The sequence below is a fragment of the Schistocerca nitens genome, chromosome 6 (genome assembly GCF_023898315.1).
Source record: "Schistocerca nitens isolate TAMUIC-IGC-003100 chromosome 6, iqSchNite1.1, whole genome shotgun sequence".
NCBI classification, from domain to species: domain Eukaryota; kingdom Metazoa; phylum Arthropoda; class Insecta; order Orthoptera; family Acrididae; genus Schistocerca; species Schistocerca nitens.
Genome location: NC_064619.1, coordinates 242,811,206 through 242,827,023, shown reverse-complemented (window position 1 = coordinate 242,827,023; position 15,818 = coordinate 242,811,206). Strand labels below are relative to the sequence as shown.

At 42.6% G+C, this 15,818-nt stretch overlaps 1 protein-coding gene across 1 annotated transcript in view; it reads right to left on the bottom strand.

Annotated features, from left to right (window-relative positions):
* Positions 1 to 12,333: 12,333 nt before the first annotated feature.
* LOC126262504 (protein catecholamines up) overlaps positions 12,334 to 15,818 on the bottom strand; it is a 52,069-nt gene continuing 48,584 nt past the window's right edge. Inside the window, exon 4 of the mRNA XM_049959175.1 lies at positions 12,334 to 12,642. Within this exon, the coding sequence (XP_049815132.1) occupies positions 12,467 to 12,642 (176 nt within the window). The 3' untranslated portion in view covers positions 12,334 to 12,466. The remainder of the gene's footprint in view (positions 12,643 to 15,818) is intronic.

The following is a 15,818-nucleotide window of genomic DNA, read 5'->3' as shown; positions in this document are numbered from 1 at the left end:
ACTGTACAAACAGTGCTGACAGCCGTGGTTGCTACAACAGCCCACTCGGCTGAAGCAGAGCACCATCCAGATAATGACCAGGAAATGGATGCATCGACCAGACCTCATTGTGTGTTTGTCTCCTAATGATGACATGGAGGCTGGTGTGGTGTAAGAGAGCTGCTTTTGTTGGAGTGGGTGTTGGGCAAGCCAGCATGCATAGAGTCTCAGCACAGTGCAGCCCACTGAAGACACTCCGATTTGATTATGTTGATACAGACTGTAGCATGCTTTCTATTAACTGGAATCTGTAGTGTACACTTCTTCCTATTGACGACTTGGCGTAATCTGGTGTATGGTGATTGAAAGTCAGTCTGACGTTGTCAGTATGCAACATGACATTTTCACATGTACTCAGATTACTATGGATGAACATAAAAGCTCTTCCTTGTCTGGACATTTGCTGAGGTCAGATTCTTGACATGTGACCTCTCAGGTGTCTGACAAAGGTTGATGTGTATCGATGAAGCAGAGTAGTCACATCTACAAATTCACCAGGTAGTCACAATGCTTCTCTATACATCAGTTAAGTGGAGGTGGTGTCCAGATTGGTTTTGTAGGTATTTCACAGTCCAAGTAAAACAATTGGAAGAATGTCTCTCCACCCAGTTTCGTAGCATGTCAGCAATGCCCAGTCGTCCCATTGCTGGCTGGGTGGCTGCTCTTTATTTTATGATGGCATGTGCAGTAGAATGTCATGAGCTCGGTGAATAGATCCAACCTCAACTGTTTTCTGGACTCCATTGTGGTGTGAAGCAGGCAATCAAATCGTTATACCCAGCTAAGCACGAAGTAGTATTCCCAAGTTTCTTTCAAGATGTTGTCCACAGGTGCTGCTTCTGGCCATTGTGTGAAATGATGCAGATAACAGACGGTTTTAAGGAGGCAAAGGTCCCATGACGTTTATGTGAAACAAATTGTTAGGCACATGCAAGTGTGGCACAGGTTTGCAAGGACTCAAAAATACTTTTTCTAAAGGTGGACTGTAGATACATACACGGTTTTGCATTGGACATGTCACAGTATAGTGTTGTCAGTCCCTGAACATTATTAATTGTAGGTACAACGAATATGTTGCTTCCCACAACAGAATTTGAGAGTCTCAGTCTGTTAGTTATGCTTTGCTGAGCTTGTCGTAGTATGTGGTAGAAACACTGCCAGCACAGGAGAGGCAGTATGCGACTATGTGCTCAATCTCAGATATATGTCAACTACTGCTGCTGAACTGCGTGATGTATATCAATTGGTTAGGTTGTCTGGATGAGCAATTGAAGTTGTTTTGGTGGAAAGCATACATTAACAGCTTGTGGTCCATCTCGAGCTTGTAGCATTGGATTGATTGGTTGGTTGGTTGGTTGGGGGGGGGGGGGGGGGGGGTGCAAACAGCAAGGTCATCAGTCCCATCAGATTGGGGAAGGAAATTGGTCATGCCCTTTCAAAGAAATCGTCCCAGCATGTGCCTGAAGTGATTTAGGCCGTGTCCTGTGTGAGCGACAGAAGCGAGCAACAGCTTCAGGCGACAAAACAGAACCGTAGGTGTAGTTATGGAAGTGTCCTATGTGAGCAACACCTGTGTCGCACGGAAGACACAAAGCGACAGCCACGTGTCTTCTTGGCAAAGCAGTGGAGCGGATGCGACGGCAGCTATGAATTACTCAACATCTGATTTTAAGAAAACTATTCGGTTAAAAAATTTGATTCTTCTGCAACCTATAGCTTGATATCCTTAAATGATAAAGGTCAGAATTTATTTTCTTTATTCGTCATAGTTACGGTGCTGCACACAATTGAGTACATGGCTGCATGAAATTTTTAATAATTTGCAGAGGTAAAATCACATTGTGTATGTAGACTGTCCGTATAGTTCAGTTAAGGCCATACATTATTGCATATGAACCGTAACCAATATATCTAAATTGTATTTAAAGTTGAGACCAGGATGATATCTCTTTTCATTCTTGAGATATTGGTTTTTATATCCGCAGACGGGTCACTCGCGGTGCGTCCGAACCTTTCCTGCACTTCGGGAACCAACGTGTCTCATAAAAGGTTCAAGATATCGAAACAACGAATTTTGGAAATGACAGCACGCAGAAAGGACTATTTTATCATGTGATTAACACTCGATACATTTTTGTAAACGAATGAGCAGAGCAAAAACAAGACTCCCTATAACTTACACCATGCGGTTTTGTCCAAATTTTCATAGTCAAACAAAGGGAGAGAAACAGGTAAATGGGGTACCAAAGCTGCCATCCTTTCCACATCAAACGCTCCATTCCCTACAGCCTAGGTATTCGTGGCAAACGTATCTGCTCCAGTGACGAATCCCTCAACAATTACACCAATAACCTGACCAGTGCTTTCCTCTACCGCAACTATCCTGCAGACCTTGTCCACAAACAGATTTCCCGAGCAATACATTCCTCCCCGTCCAACAACAATGTTCCTACCCCCAGACCACACAGAAGCATCCCCCTTGTCACCCAATATTATCCTGGCCTCGAAAACATCAACAAATTACTCCGCCAGGGATATGACCTTCTCAAGTCAACCCCTGAAATGAGAACATCCCTTGACAAAATTCTCCCCACACCACCCAGAGTTGTCTTTCGTCGCCCCCCTAACCTCCGTAACATCCTTGTTAAACCCTACAATATTCCCAGACTAACTTCTCTACCCAGCGGTTCCTACCCCTGTAACCGACCCCGCTGCAAAACCTGTCCCATGCATCCCCCCACAACCACCTACTCCAGCCCCGCTACTGGTAAAACATACACAATTCAAGGCAGGGCCACATGTGAAACTACACGTCATTTATCAACTGACATGCCTGCACTGCACAGCCTTTTACATCGGCATGACAACAACTAAACTGGCTGAGCGCATGAACGGACACAGACAAACTGTCCGCCTAGGAGATGCCCAATACCCAGTAGCGGAGCATGCCCTCCAGCATAATTCTAGGGACCTAGGAACCTGCTACACCGTATGTGCCATTTGGCTTCTCCCACCCAACACCAGTCCCTCTGAACTGCGGAGATGGGAACTTGCACTCCAACACATCCTTTCATCCCGCCATCCCCCTGGACTGAACCTACGTTAAACAACCTCACTCCCATTTACTCTTCAGTCTTCTCCTCTTCTTTCCTCTTTAGCCATTCACGCATCTTTTCATCCTACATAGTTGTGTTTATCTTTATACTATATACCTCTTTACTTCTGTATGCATCCTCTCTGGTCTGAAGCTGGCACAGTACTTACAGTAGAATATCTTTGGCTTCCCTCTGACAACCATGCCTTCATCCTTGCTACCCTCCCTATTTTCCTTTCCCTGTTGCTTCATAACCTGGGTTGTGAGTAACTGAATCTCCTTTCCCTTCTTCCCTTTCTTTCCCCTCTCTCCTCCCCAATGAAGGAACATTTGTTCCGAATGCTAGGAACGTAAATTTTCGGTTCTGTTTTATGTGTATCTATCGGCTGTACTGAGCTGAGGTAAGTACTGGCCAGCCCCTCTATCTCTTTGTTAGTATTTGTTTCACATCTTTATATGAGATTTTCCATTAATCATTTTGATCACCTATATGGTCCACATCCTTCATTGTTTTGTCCCTTTTGTTAGCTATCACTTACGTCTGTCATCTTAACACTTTCTCTTCTTCAGTGTTTTATATATACATAAATAAATATTTTCGTCACCAACTGTGCTAGCTTCATCTTCCTCCTATTATCTTGTTCCGTTTATAGTCCTCTTCTCTTTTTTATTTATTGATTTATTTATTCAACATTCCATAGTTTTAACGTTCGTTATTCGCTGTTTTCCAGCCAACAATCACTGCCAACAATCTCTTCCACACCTACCAGTATCATCGATTTCCGTCGATTTCTTGTTGCTGGCGATATTTTTGTGCCATTGGCTATCTTTCTCAGCCACACAAAAAAAAGGAAAAGGGACATTTCTGCACCACGCACGATCTTTTTTGCGGCACGTGCGATCTTTTTTTTTTCTCCACTCGCTATCTCTGTTTCTGAGCAACATGTGTTCTTCTCCCCTGATCTGGACATACTTGCTTGGTCTGGTCAACTTTTTCAGTATTTTTCATATTTAGTGGTCTTCCTTTGGTATTGAACATTACCAACACAATTTCTTTCTTTCTCGTCCTTCCCCCCGCGTTTTATTCCTTCTTATGATTACTATTTCAACTTTAGTTATTTAATTTCCCTACCCACCAGTTACCCACTATGTACCCTAATCCTATACCACATTATTTACATTCATTCCGGAAACATGCATTCACCGTAGCCAAACTGCAATCCCACATACTTTTCCTCCGGTCCTGCTTAACCTTTGGAATTATCCCTAAAGGGCTTACCTTAAAAGTTACCATCTCTGGGTGCAATTCCTCCTTCCACCAGTCTCTCCTGGACTTCCAGAACCTTCAATCCTTAGCCCTTACCCAACTTGTCCTGAATCTCTACACTACTTCATGTAACCACCACTCCCAACAGCTCCTATCTCTCTTCAAAGTCCTCCACCTCTCGAACCCTTGCTTGGAGAACACACTCAGGAACATCATCCTAGAAGCCAGCTGCAAACTTGAGTTCCATGCCACACACCACCTGAAAAAACTATCCACAGTGCTAGTGCAGCACCTAAGAAGTGGGGTCCCTCTCCCTATCCTTCACAAACACCAACCACAACAGAACCTTCAACAAACCCCCCTCATAGCCAACAAACCTAGCCTAGCCACCCTACTCAATCTCCCCATCCCAGCACACACCCCACACAGACCAAATCTCAACTATAACCACAGGCAAATGCCACATATCACCAGTCCCAATTCAGTCCTAAACCTCTTATCCAGATCCCTCTCTCCTCCAGAGACATCTGTTCTATCAAAAGGCTTAACCTTTAGCCCCACGCCTAAATTCAACCACACTGCCCTGGTTAAAGATCTCCTCTCATTCACCCGGAACCTCAACTGGAAATATCACTTCACTACACAAACACAGCCCCCAGTGTTGAACCTTGTCTAGAACAGTTCCGACTGCCTTCTCAAAGGGATCCTCCTCCCCTCCCCCAAAACCATCCCTTGCAGACATTTCAGGAATTCCTCACATCCAGTGTTGCCTCCCAGTCCTCCTTGAAGAACATCCCGACAACCCCCAACAATTCCCCAGCTGAATCCCGTGCCACTAAGGAGCTGAAAATAGACCGCTCTATTGTCATCCTCCCGGCGGATAAAGACTCCACAACTGTCGTACTTGACTGTGGAGTATGTGGCAGAAGGACTGCGTCAACTCTCCGACACCTCAACCTACAAAGCTGTTACCCAGGATCCCATTCCTCCATCCAGACTGAGCTGCAAAAAATCCTAAAAATCCAAGGTCCCTCACAAGGCCTCACAATGGCTTCCATAGACTTACTCACTCCACCTGCGCCACGTACCCCTACCTTCTACCTATTACCCAAAATCCACAAAGAGAACCATCCTGGCCGTCCCATTGTAGCAGACTTCAAAGCCCCAACCGAACGTATCTCAGCTCTGGTAGACCAGCACCTCCAACCTATCACCCGCAGACTCCCATCCTACATCAAAGACACAAACCACTTCCTAGAACACCTCAAATCCATTCCCACTCCTCTCCCACCTGAAACCTTTCTTGTCACCATAGATGCTACATCCCTTTACACAAACGTCCCACATACCCATGGTCTCTCTGCCCTTGAGCACTACCTCTCCCAACGCCCACCCGAAGATCTTCCAAAAACCTCGTTCCTTATCACACTTACCAACTTCATCCTCACCCATAATTACTTCACTTTTGAAGGCCAGACCTACAAACAAATCAGGGGAACGGCCATGGGAACCAGGATGGCTCCGTCCTATGCCAACCTCTTCATGGGCCGCATGGAGGAGGCTTTCCTGAAGACCCAACAGCTGCTTCCCCTGGCCTGGTATAGGTTTATAGATGACATATTTGTGGTCTGGACTCATGGTGAAGAAACACTCCTTAATTTCCTCCATAACCTCAACTCCTTCTCGAATCTGAATTTCACCTGGTCCTTCTCCAAAACCCAAGCCACCTTCCTGGATGTTGACCTTCATCTTGTTGAAGCTCACATCCACACCTCTGTCCATATCAAACCCACAAACAACAGTACCTTCACTTTGATAGCTGCCATCCTTTCCACATCAAACACTCCCTTCGCTACAGCCTAGGTATTCGTGGCAAACGTATCTGCTCCAGTGACGAATCCCTCAACAATTACACCAATAACCTGACCAGTGCTTTCCTCTCCCGCAACTATCCTGCAGACCTTGTCCACAAACAGATTTCCCGAGCAATACATTCCTCCCCGTCCAACAACAATGTTCCTACCCCCAGACCACACAGAAGCATCCCCTAGTCACACAATATTATCCTGGCCTTGAAAACATCAACAAATTACTCCGCCAGGGATATGACCTTCTCAAGTCAACCCCTGAAATGAGAACATCCCTTGACAAAATTCTCCCCACACCACCCAGAGTTGTCTTTCGTCACCCCCCCTAACCTCCGTAACATCCTTGTTAAACCCTACAATATTCCCAGACTAACTTCTCTACCCAGCGGTTCCTACCCCTGTAACCGACCCCGCTGCAAAACCTGTCCCATGCATCCCCCCACAACCACCTACTCCAGCCCCGCTACTGGTAAAACATACACAATTCAAGGCAGGGCCACATGTGAAACTACACGTCATTTATCAACTGACATGCCTGCACTGCACAGCCTTTTACATCGGCATGACAACAACTAAACTGGCTGAGCGCATGAACGGACACAGACGAACTGTCCGCCTAGGAGATGCCCAATACCCAGTAGCGGAGCATGCCCTCCAGCATAATTCTAGGGACCTAGGAACCTGCTACACCGTATGTGCCATTTGGCTTCTCCCACCCAACACCAGTCCCTCTGAACTGCGGAGATGGGAACTTGCACTCCAACACATCCTTTCATCCCGCCATCCCCCTGGACTGAACCTACGTTAAACAACCTCACTCCCATTTACTCTTCAGTCTTCTCCTCTTTCCCTTTCCTCTTTAGCCATTCACGCATCTTTTCATCCTACATAGTTGTGTTTATCTTTATACTATATACCTCTTTACTTCTGTATGCATCCTCTGGTCTGAAGCTGGCACAGTACTTACAGTAGAATATCTTTGGCTTCCCTCTGACAACCATGCCTTCATCCTTGCTACCCTCCCTATTTTCCTTTCCCTGTTGCTTCATAACCTGGGTTGTGAGTAACTGAATCTCCTTTCCCTTCTTCCCTTTCTTTCCCCTCTCTCCTCCCCAATGAAGGAACATTTGTTCCGAATGCTAGGAACGTAAATTTTCGGTTCTGTTTTATGTGTATCTATCGGCTGTACTGAGCTGAGGTAAGTACTGGCCAGCCCCTCTATCTCTTTGTTAGTATTTGTTTCACATCTTTATATGAGATTTTCCATTAATCATTTTAGTCATGTAATAGTCATTCCTCCACATTCATTGCCTGTTAAAAGTTCTTGATCATGTAAAAAAACATTCATATTTAATTTATTGATGAGATAGTCAAATGCTCCTCTGCTCATTTATATGTATTCAAAGAATTTGTCTGGTGATCTTCATAGTTGACAATACTTATGAAATTCTCCATGGAGATTCCTCCCTTTGCAAATTTCATGCACAGCATTCCTTTTCACTTTATTTTCTTAAGTAAAACTAATTCTGTATCCTTATTCTCCAGCTAAAGTATTCTACAGCTTAAGGACGCCATTTTATAACAGCTGGATGGCTCTAAGCAGCCATCTTGTGGCGCGACATGGTCGCTCGCATGCAGGACATCCTAGGTTTTTGCCCGATGTTGCTGCTTGTCGCTGGAGTGTCACGTATCCAGAAGCTGCTCACTGACGCTCACTTCTGTCACTCACATAGGACACGGCCTTAGGGAAGTTGCGGGAAACCTAAATTAGGATTGCCAGATGTGGATTGAACCATCATCCTCCTGAATGTGAGTCCAATGTACTAACCACTGTGCCACCTCAATTCACTAGCATAGGGCGGAAGCACTTAACCACCTCACATATCACCAGTAAATCCGCAGTTTTACATACTCCATTTTTGTTGTAACACCAACAGTTTGTACGAGAAAATGGCCAGAGGTTGCCACATACTATTGTTGTATTGCTGGAACACTGCACCCACCACTGTCTGGCTCATGTCCACCACCAATGCTAGCAGTGCGTTCGGCTCCATGTGTGCTATTAATGCAGCACCTTCTATTCCTTTGTCATGCAGACTGTCCACAAATTTTTTGTGTTTCTTTTGCATTTAGACCTGTTAAGGATTCTTGTATTTCTGCCACACATTGCAGGTTGCAGCAGTAAAAGTTCAGCATACCAATAAAATCCCATAATTCTTTTATTGTGGTCTGCCGAGAGATCTGGAGGATTGCTTCCACTTTGTGAGGTAACAGTAAACAGCCTCATGGGGAAATGCAGTGGCCAAGGAAGTCCACTTGTGGTTGACAGAAGATACAATTTGCCGTGTTCAGTACCACACAATATTGATCTAGTCATCTGAGTACTTCCACAAGATCTGGCGAAGCTGTTCCAGCAAGGCTGAAAATACCAGTAAATCATCTAAACAGGTGAAACAGAAGGACAGGCCTTGTAATACAGAATCGATTAACATATGCCATCTCATTCTGGGAACATATGCCTAGTTTGCGTGGCATTCCAGAGGCCAAACAACATGAACTTGCTCTCACACAGGCCGAAGAGGGCTATTATGGCTGTCTTTGGCATATCTTCTTCAGAGACTGGTATTTGCTTGTATGCCTTGGCAATGGGCAGTTTTAGTTGTGGAGTAATGGCAGTTAGGTCTGGAACTGTATGAGCATTGAGTGATCTGTAGATACCGAATGGCTACTATGTACCGCACTTCTTTGTAACCAAATGCAATGGTGAAGCCCAGGAATGGGTAAATGTCCACATGAGGCCTTCATATATCATGGAGTCGAATTCTGCCTTGGCTATCACTAGCTGATCCAGAGCTAACAATCACGGTCTATAAGATATGGTGGTCCTTCGGTGGTCTTGATGTAGTGTGTGGTGCTGTGCTTCACTTCCTTAGGTGCACTGAGAGACCTCATCATAGTTGGAAAATCATGGAGTAGTATGGCATACTCACCGTCTGTAACTTCAGTAAGCTTGGAGGAGTGAATGGCTGTATTACATTGGAATCCTGATATTGTCAGTCAGGTGTTGTTGTAGACTAGTCACATATTTATAATGTCAAGCAGAAGGTTGTAGTAAGAGAGGAAGTCGTCAGCTTTGAACAGCAGTAGCTTTGGTATCTTATCCATAATTTTTATGTTGATGTTGTTGGCAAACCGAATTTTGTCTTCCTGCATGACACTTTTTGGGACACCATTGATTAGATCAAAACTAGAGCTGGGCACAATATACTCCCCAGTGGGACTTCTATGTTAATATGTAATAGATGTTCGTCTATGCAATTGAGATCTGTATAGGTCTCTGAAATTTCAACTCTGTGTATTCTAATCATGACATATCATTCAAACTACCTTTTTACTATTGATTTTACTCCTACAGCCTTTTGTTTGTGGAGCGTTTTATGATGTACTGTGTCCAATGCCTTGGAAAAACCTAAAATTATTCCTGTTTCACAATTGCCTTTCTCCATATCCTCCATTATGATTTTAGCAAATTCTGACATAGGTGCTTCTGTACTACGATCTTATCTGAAAATAATTTGTGATTTCATTAGAAAGTTACATTAATTAAGATAGTGGATAGGAATATCTCCCATAACTACTTCTATTATCTTTGAGAATGAAGATAACAGAGATGCTACACAATAGTTTTCCGTATTTTCAGTATCACCCTTTTGTGTGCTGGTAAAATTATGGCTTACATTAAGTACTCATGAAAGATACCTGAACTGAGCGACTAAATAATGTTTCTTAGGGGCTCATTTATGTTATCTATGCATTCTTTGAGACATACATGCTGCCCTTCTTTGTATATGGACAATATCCCCATTGAGCTCAGAATACAGTCATAATTTATGAAACATAGACGTTATTTTTGTACATCACTTCTGTTGCAGTGCCCTTCTTGTAGACTGGTGTCACCTATGCTCTCTTCCAAACACTGACAAAAAATTTTTTTAGGCATGTATAGTAAAATCCAAATAAAGCTAGATTTTTGAAAGCATCTACATCTACTGCATTACTCTGCAATTCACACTTAAGTGCTTGGCATAGGGTTTGCCAAACCACCTTCAAGCCGTTTCTCCATTGTTCCATTCTATAACACCATGCGGGGAAAACTACCACTTTAATCTTGTATTTAAATTATGATCATCATCTTCCCTATGTATGTGGGCATCAACAAAAAAATTTCACACAAAAGATACTCCGGCAATGAAAATTTCATAAGTTTTGGTTATAATTAGTCCCTGTAAACAGTAATGGAGACTTATCTTCTGCTAATACTTTTTACTACACCTTGCAATGGTGTGCTAATGATTAACTTCCATCACAACGGCCACTTTACTTCGACTTTTCATTTCCTCATGTTCAATCACCATTTTATTTATTATACTAGAGAGAGAAAAAAATCCGAATAAATACAAGACTTCTCTCAATTCCCAGCAAGGTATTTAATGTCAGTAAAACAGATGTGTTACTTTCTACTTAGCACTCTGGAGTTCAACTTTTAGATTTGTTAAGACTTTTTCCATTAACTGAGAATGTAAGTCCTTTGTTTTACTCCCACTTAATGACACAGTTGAAAAATTAATTATTTCTACAGCCGTAGTTTTGCTGGTTTATTGGTATGTGATGTCTGTTCAACAGTCAAATGATACATACAAAATTACAGCAATACATCTGTTTCAGAAGAAATGGAATGTTATGCTAGAAAAACAACTAGTTTGGTAATAAACCTTATGCTTTAACAAGAGGTCAAGCACAATTATTACAGGTACGGACCACTACACACATGAACTAAAATTTGCCCTACAACAAAGATTGGAGGAAACACTGACACAAATAGCAGCATGCACCCCGCCCCCCCCCCCCCCCCCCAACGCACACGCAAAGCCCCCCCCCCCAAGTGCACACACACGCGCGCGCGCACACACACACACACACACACACACACACACACACACACACACACACACACACAGAGAGAGAGAGAGGAGAGAGAGAGAGAGAGAGAGAGAGAGAGAGAGAGAAGAGAGAGAGAGAGAGGGGGGGGGGGATTGACTGACTGTAATGGAAAATGAAAAGTCTGATACTGTCTCTTATGCGAAACACTGTTCATTGTTACTGCGACAATCATCTCAAGTGGGCAAGCTGTTTATGAATCCATTGTCCATTACCACTTCGGCACAAGTATATTACGAATATAGTTTCTCTCCATCTCTGACCTAAATATTTCCACATTCATAAGCTTGTTTCATTAGTTAATTGACACTGATAGCTTTCCAAGCACTAGCACCTAATTAAGCAGTAAGTTCTTGTACATGAAAAGGAAATACATATTCAGAGGAATACTGTAAGCCCAACAACAGGGTGTCAGTACTGGGATCTTTTAAACTAATAGCATTTTAGCAAAATAAATTATCTGCAACAATCTATACATCAATACACCTAATACATCCATAATACATCTTGAATTTCAATAACTTTTAACCATCACTGCATCAAGAAAAGTGTATAACATTAAGTTGCACTTTATCTAATAGAAAGATTAATGATGCAAGGTGTAGGAATAATTAAATAAAAACATTGGATTTAACTGAGGGTTAAGTACATACTGCATCTGCAGAGGTTAAGCACGTGACACCCAATCTGAAACATCACTACATACATGAAAAATGTTAAATTGAAAGCTTCACTGCCAAAAACAGTAAGAGCAAGAAGTTGTCTTTTAAGAATGTGAGATGAAATAATATTTATAGAACATGCTTCATACTGAAATCAGATTTGTGAATTTTTATGCCCACAATTTGTGGGAAAGAAGAATAAAAAACCAGCAAAGGTGATAACAGAAATAATTTCTCTTTCGCACATCAAGCAGTGTGATGACTGGAAAGAAATGAACAATGTGTTCTGCCACTATCACATAGTTAAGGAACTGAGAGGTATGATACGTTAATGAGACAACTGCCTCATTGAGTATGTTGTGTCCATTAACTGGGCTTTACTTGTAAAATTAATGGATACACCCCTTCCAAATAACTGTGTTTATCTTGCAGAGAGATCTCATTTTTCTTTTAGCAATGGGGGATTTCTATACAGTTAACGTTTCACATTCCAAACATGATCACCTGTTAAAGAATGTAACAGACTTCTATGCAACATTCATTCATAATGTGCAATAATAACCATCATGTAAACACCAAACAAAAGTGCAATAATTTCCTTTACAGACTGCCAGAACTTTGTATCAGCTAACAGTTCAGGTATCACAGACACTGTTGCAATGTAAATGAAGCCCCCAGCAGTGAATGGCAGAATCCAAGATGAAGCAGCATTATCTGAAAACAAAGTTAATATTTTAGTACAAACCTCATCTTAGGGACACAAAGTGTTTATTAGTAAATAGACAATACATAGGAAAATTGATTATAAATATCTGACAGTGTGTGAGTTGGTCCATGAACATGAATTATCTCTTTTCTAGCCTGAAGGGAAATTAATTCAAGCAGAGTTATAACAGAGCCATTATTTCACTGGTATGTTGTTAGTTACATTAATTAAGAAACTGTGTTTTTTAAAAAAAATATTTGCCACATTTGTTTTACAGCTCCCAGTATTCAAAGGTAATTACTCTCAGACAAATAGAATATCTCAAGTCAATATCACTTACTTTCTTACGCGATTTGTGCTGTACCTATTGTATAACAATGAATTAAACAGTTAGATGGGGTTATGTGAGTTGCACATGAAAGCTATTCAAAATGTTAGTGATTTAGAAAAAAATCACAAATCTAATGGTTGAAAAACAGATGTTTTGTTATCATATGTAAGTGCATACATGTAATTTAGAAAACTTCTATAAACAGTTCCAAGACTTCATGACTTACTTCTGAAAAACAGTTCCAGTTTCAAATAACTACACTGATTTATTTGAGTGTTAGTTATCTTCTTGTTGAATCTGATGATCACAATTGCTTTCTAGTTTCACTGTATTGTGGGCTTGTTACCAGAAATGATCCTTTTACTAGGTTTTTGGGTCTGTGGTCATTGTTATGTAGGAAATTTGGTTAACGCAAGTAAGTGTAGTGTCTGTTACAAAGTTTGTGCCAAACAGCAATGTTATTGTGTTCAGTGGTGCAGTGTCGTGTGTGGGGTCCGTGATAACAAAAGAGTCACAGCTGTCAGACAGCTTCCGCACCAACTGCCAAGGGTGCTCTGTTTCAGGATATGTCTTTATGTTCTCTTGTACTCTTTATTTCTTGGTTTGTGAATTTTTACATGACTTTTGTATGTTCCATCTTTTTGTGTGATTATGTCTATCACTCTGGGATATACTGTCAACAAACATTTTTTCCGACTCGCTTCTTCCTTAGTTATATACACATTCAGAACGTTTCACCTGCAAGTTAAATGTTCGGATTCATATTCGGCTCAAGGAGTAACCACTTGTCTAATCAGTTACCACAATAGAGAATTTTGGTTTGGAAGAATCCTCCAGACCCAGTTTTGTTCATGCTAAGCAAATGTGAGCCAGCCCAAATCGTGCTGATCCTGACAACGGGTAATCTCGACATGATCTGGGGTGAAGAAGGAGGTTGAGTGATTACTAGGGAATTTAAGTATCAAGCAAGATACAGATGCGTCAACAGTGTCTAGACTAGTGGTCTCTTTACCTCCATTTCGTCTGAACAATGTGATCCTAGGTTTTCTCAAGTCAAAACCAGCTTTAGCTATGCAGGAATTATGGTCGAGTCGACAAAATTTACCCTCGTCATGAGCAGACTTTACCACCACTACGCTGCAGGAGAGGGAAAGACGAAAGGATGTGGGTTTTAAGGGAGAGGGTAAGGAGTCATTCCAATCCTGGGAGCGGAAAGACTTACCTTGGGGGAAAAAAGGACAGGTATACACTCGCACACACACACATATCCATCCACACATACACAGACACAAGCAGACATTTTGTCTGCTTGTGTGTGTGTGTGTGTGTGTGTGTGTGTGTGTGTGTGTGTGTGTGTGTGTGTGCGCGAGTGTATACCTGTCCTTTTTTCCCCCAATGTCTGCTTGTGTCTGTGTATGTGCGGATGGGTGTGTGTGTGTGCGCGCGAGTGTATACCTATCCTTTTTTCCCCCCAAGGTAAGTCTTTCCGCTCCCGGGATTGGAATGACTCCTTACCCTCTCCCTTAAAACCCACATCCTTTCGTCTTTCCCTCTCCTTCCCTCTTTCCTGATGAGGCAACAGTTTGTTGCGAAAGCTTGAATTTTGTGTGTATGTTTGTGTTTGTTTGTGTGTCTATCGACCTGCCAGCACTTTCGTTCGGTAAGTCACATCATCTTTGTTTTTAGATATATTTTTCCCACGTGGAATGTTTATGAATATATATACCAAAACTGTCGTGGCCTTCTTGTGGTGATGCTGCACTGTATTTTACGACCTACTTTCTGGATTTCACTGTCCTGTGAATGCCGTAGCTTCTCATGGAAGGTGGGGGCAGTCACCCAAAGATGGTCCCGGAGATGTGGGACCTCTGCCATTTCATGCAGTGGAGCTATAGGAAAGTGTTGGTAAGCATACAGCCAAGCAGAGTATACAGTTCTCCACAGTTTGGAGTGACTTCAGATGCATTTCAGCAGCCTGGCCCTGATGACAGCAGCATATTCGATGACAGGGCAGAGCAGTGCCTTGTATAGTGTGACGCCAGTTCAGCAAGGGGTACAACTTGCTAAGGTGGCTCTTGGATTTGCTCTTCACATCATGGGTATGTTGATATTACATAAATTGTTGGTACAGAGTTACGCCAAGATATTGTGCTGCAGCTGTCCATATGACAGAGCTGCCTTCCATAGTGATAAGTGCCAGTGCTGCAGAGACGATAAGGCGAGTAACTGTCCGGAACGGCATTTTGGTATTGTTGAAGGTCAGGCACCAATTGACAGCTCAGATGTTGAGACAGTCGAAGGCAAGCTGCAATCGACATTGTAGGATGTTGGCATTCATGCTTCGGTTGAGAATTGCTGTTTCAGCAGCATACAGCATCAGCTGCAAATGGTCTATCTTGATGTGTCAGCTGCGTACAGCGGGTATGGGATCGGTCCTAAAACCAACACCTTTGGCAACATACTGTTAACAACCTAATGTTGCCATTCACGCTTTGGTTGAAAATTGCTGTATCAGCAGCATACACCACGAGCTGCATATGGTCTGTCTTTGATGTATCAGCTGCATACAGCAAGTACAGGACTGATTTGAAAACCTAGACCTCTGGCACGCCAGTACAGATGCAAGGTACTGTGGACATCCTAGTCGTAGTCTCCTCACAAAAGATCCTCCTGTCAAGCTAAGAATGGACAAGGCAGCTCTGCGAAACCAGCACTCCTGGTTCAAGTAACTTGAACAAGCGGCAGCTGTGCAGCACATTATCAAATCCTCACACAATACACCCAGAAGCATTGTACCGAATTACTCATGATGCTCCATCATCTCAAATGGATCTTCTACTAGTCACAAGAGCT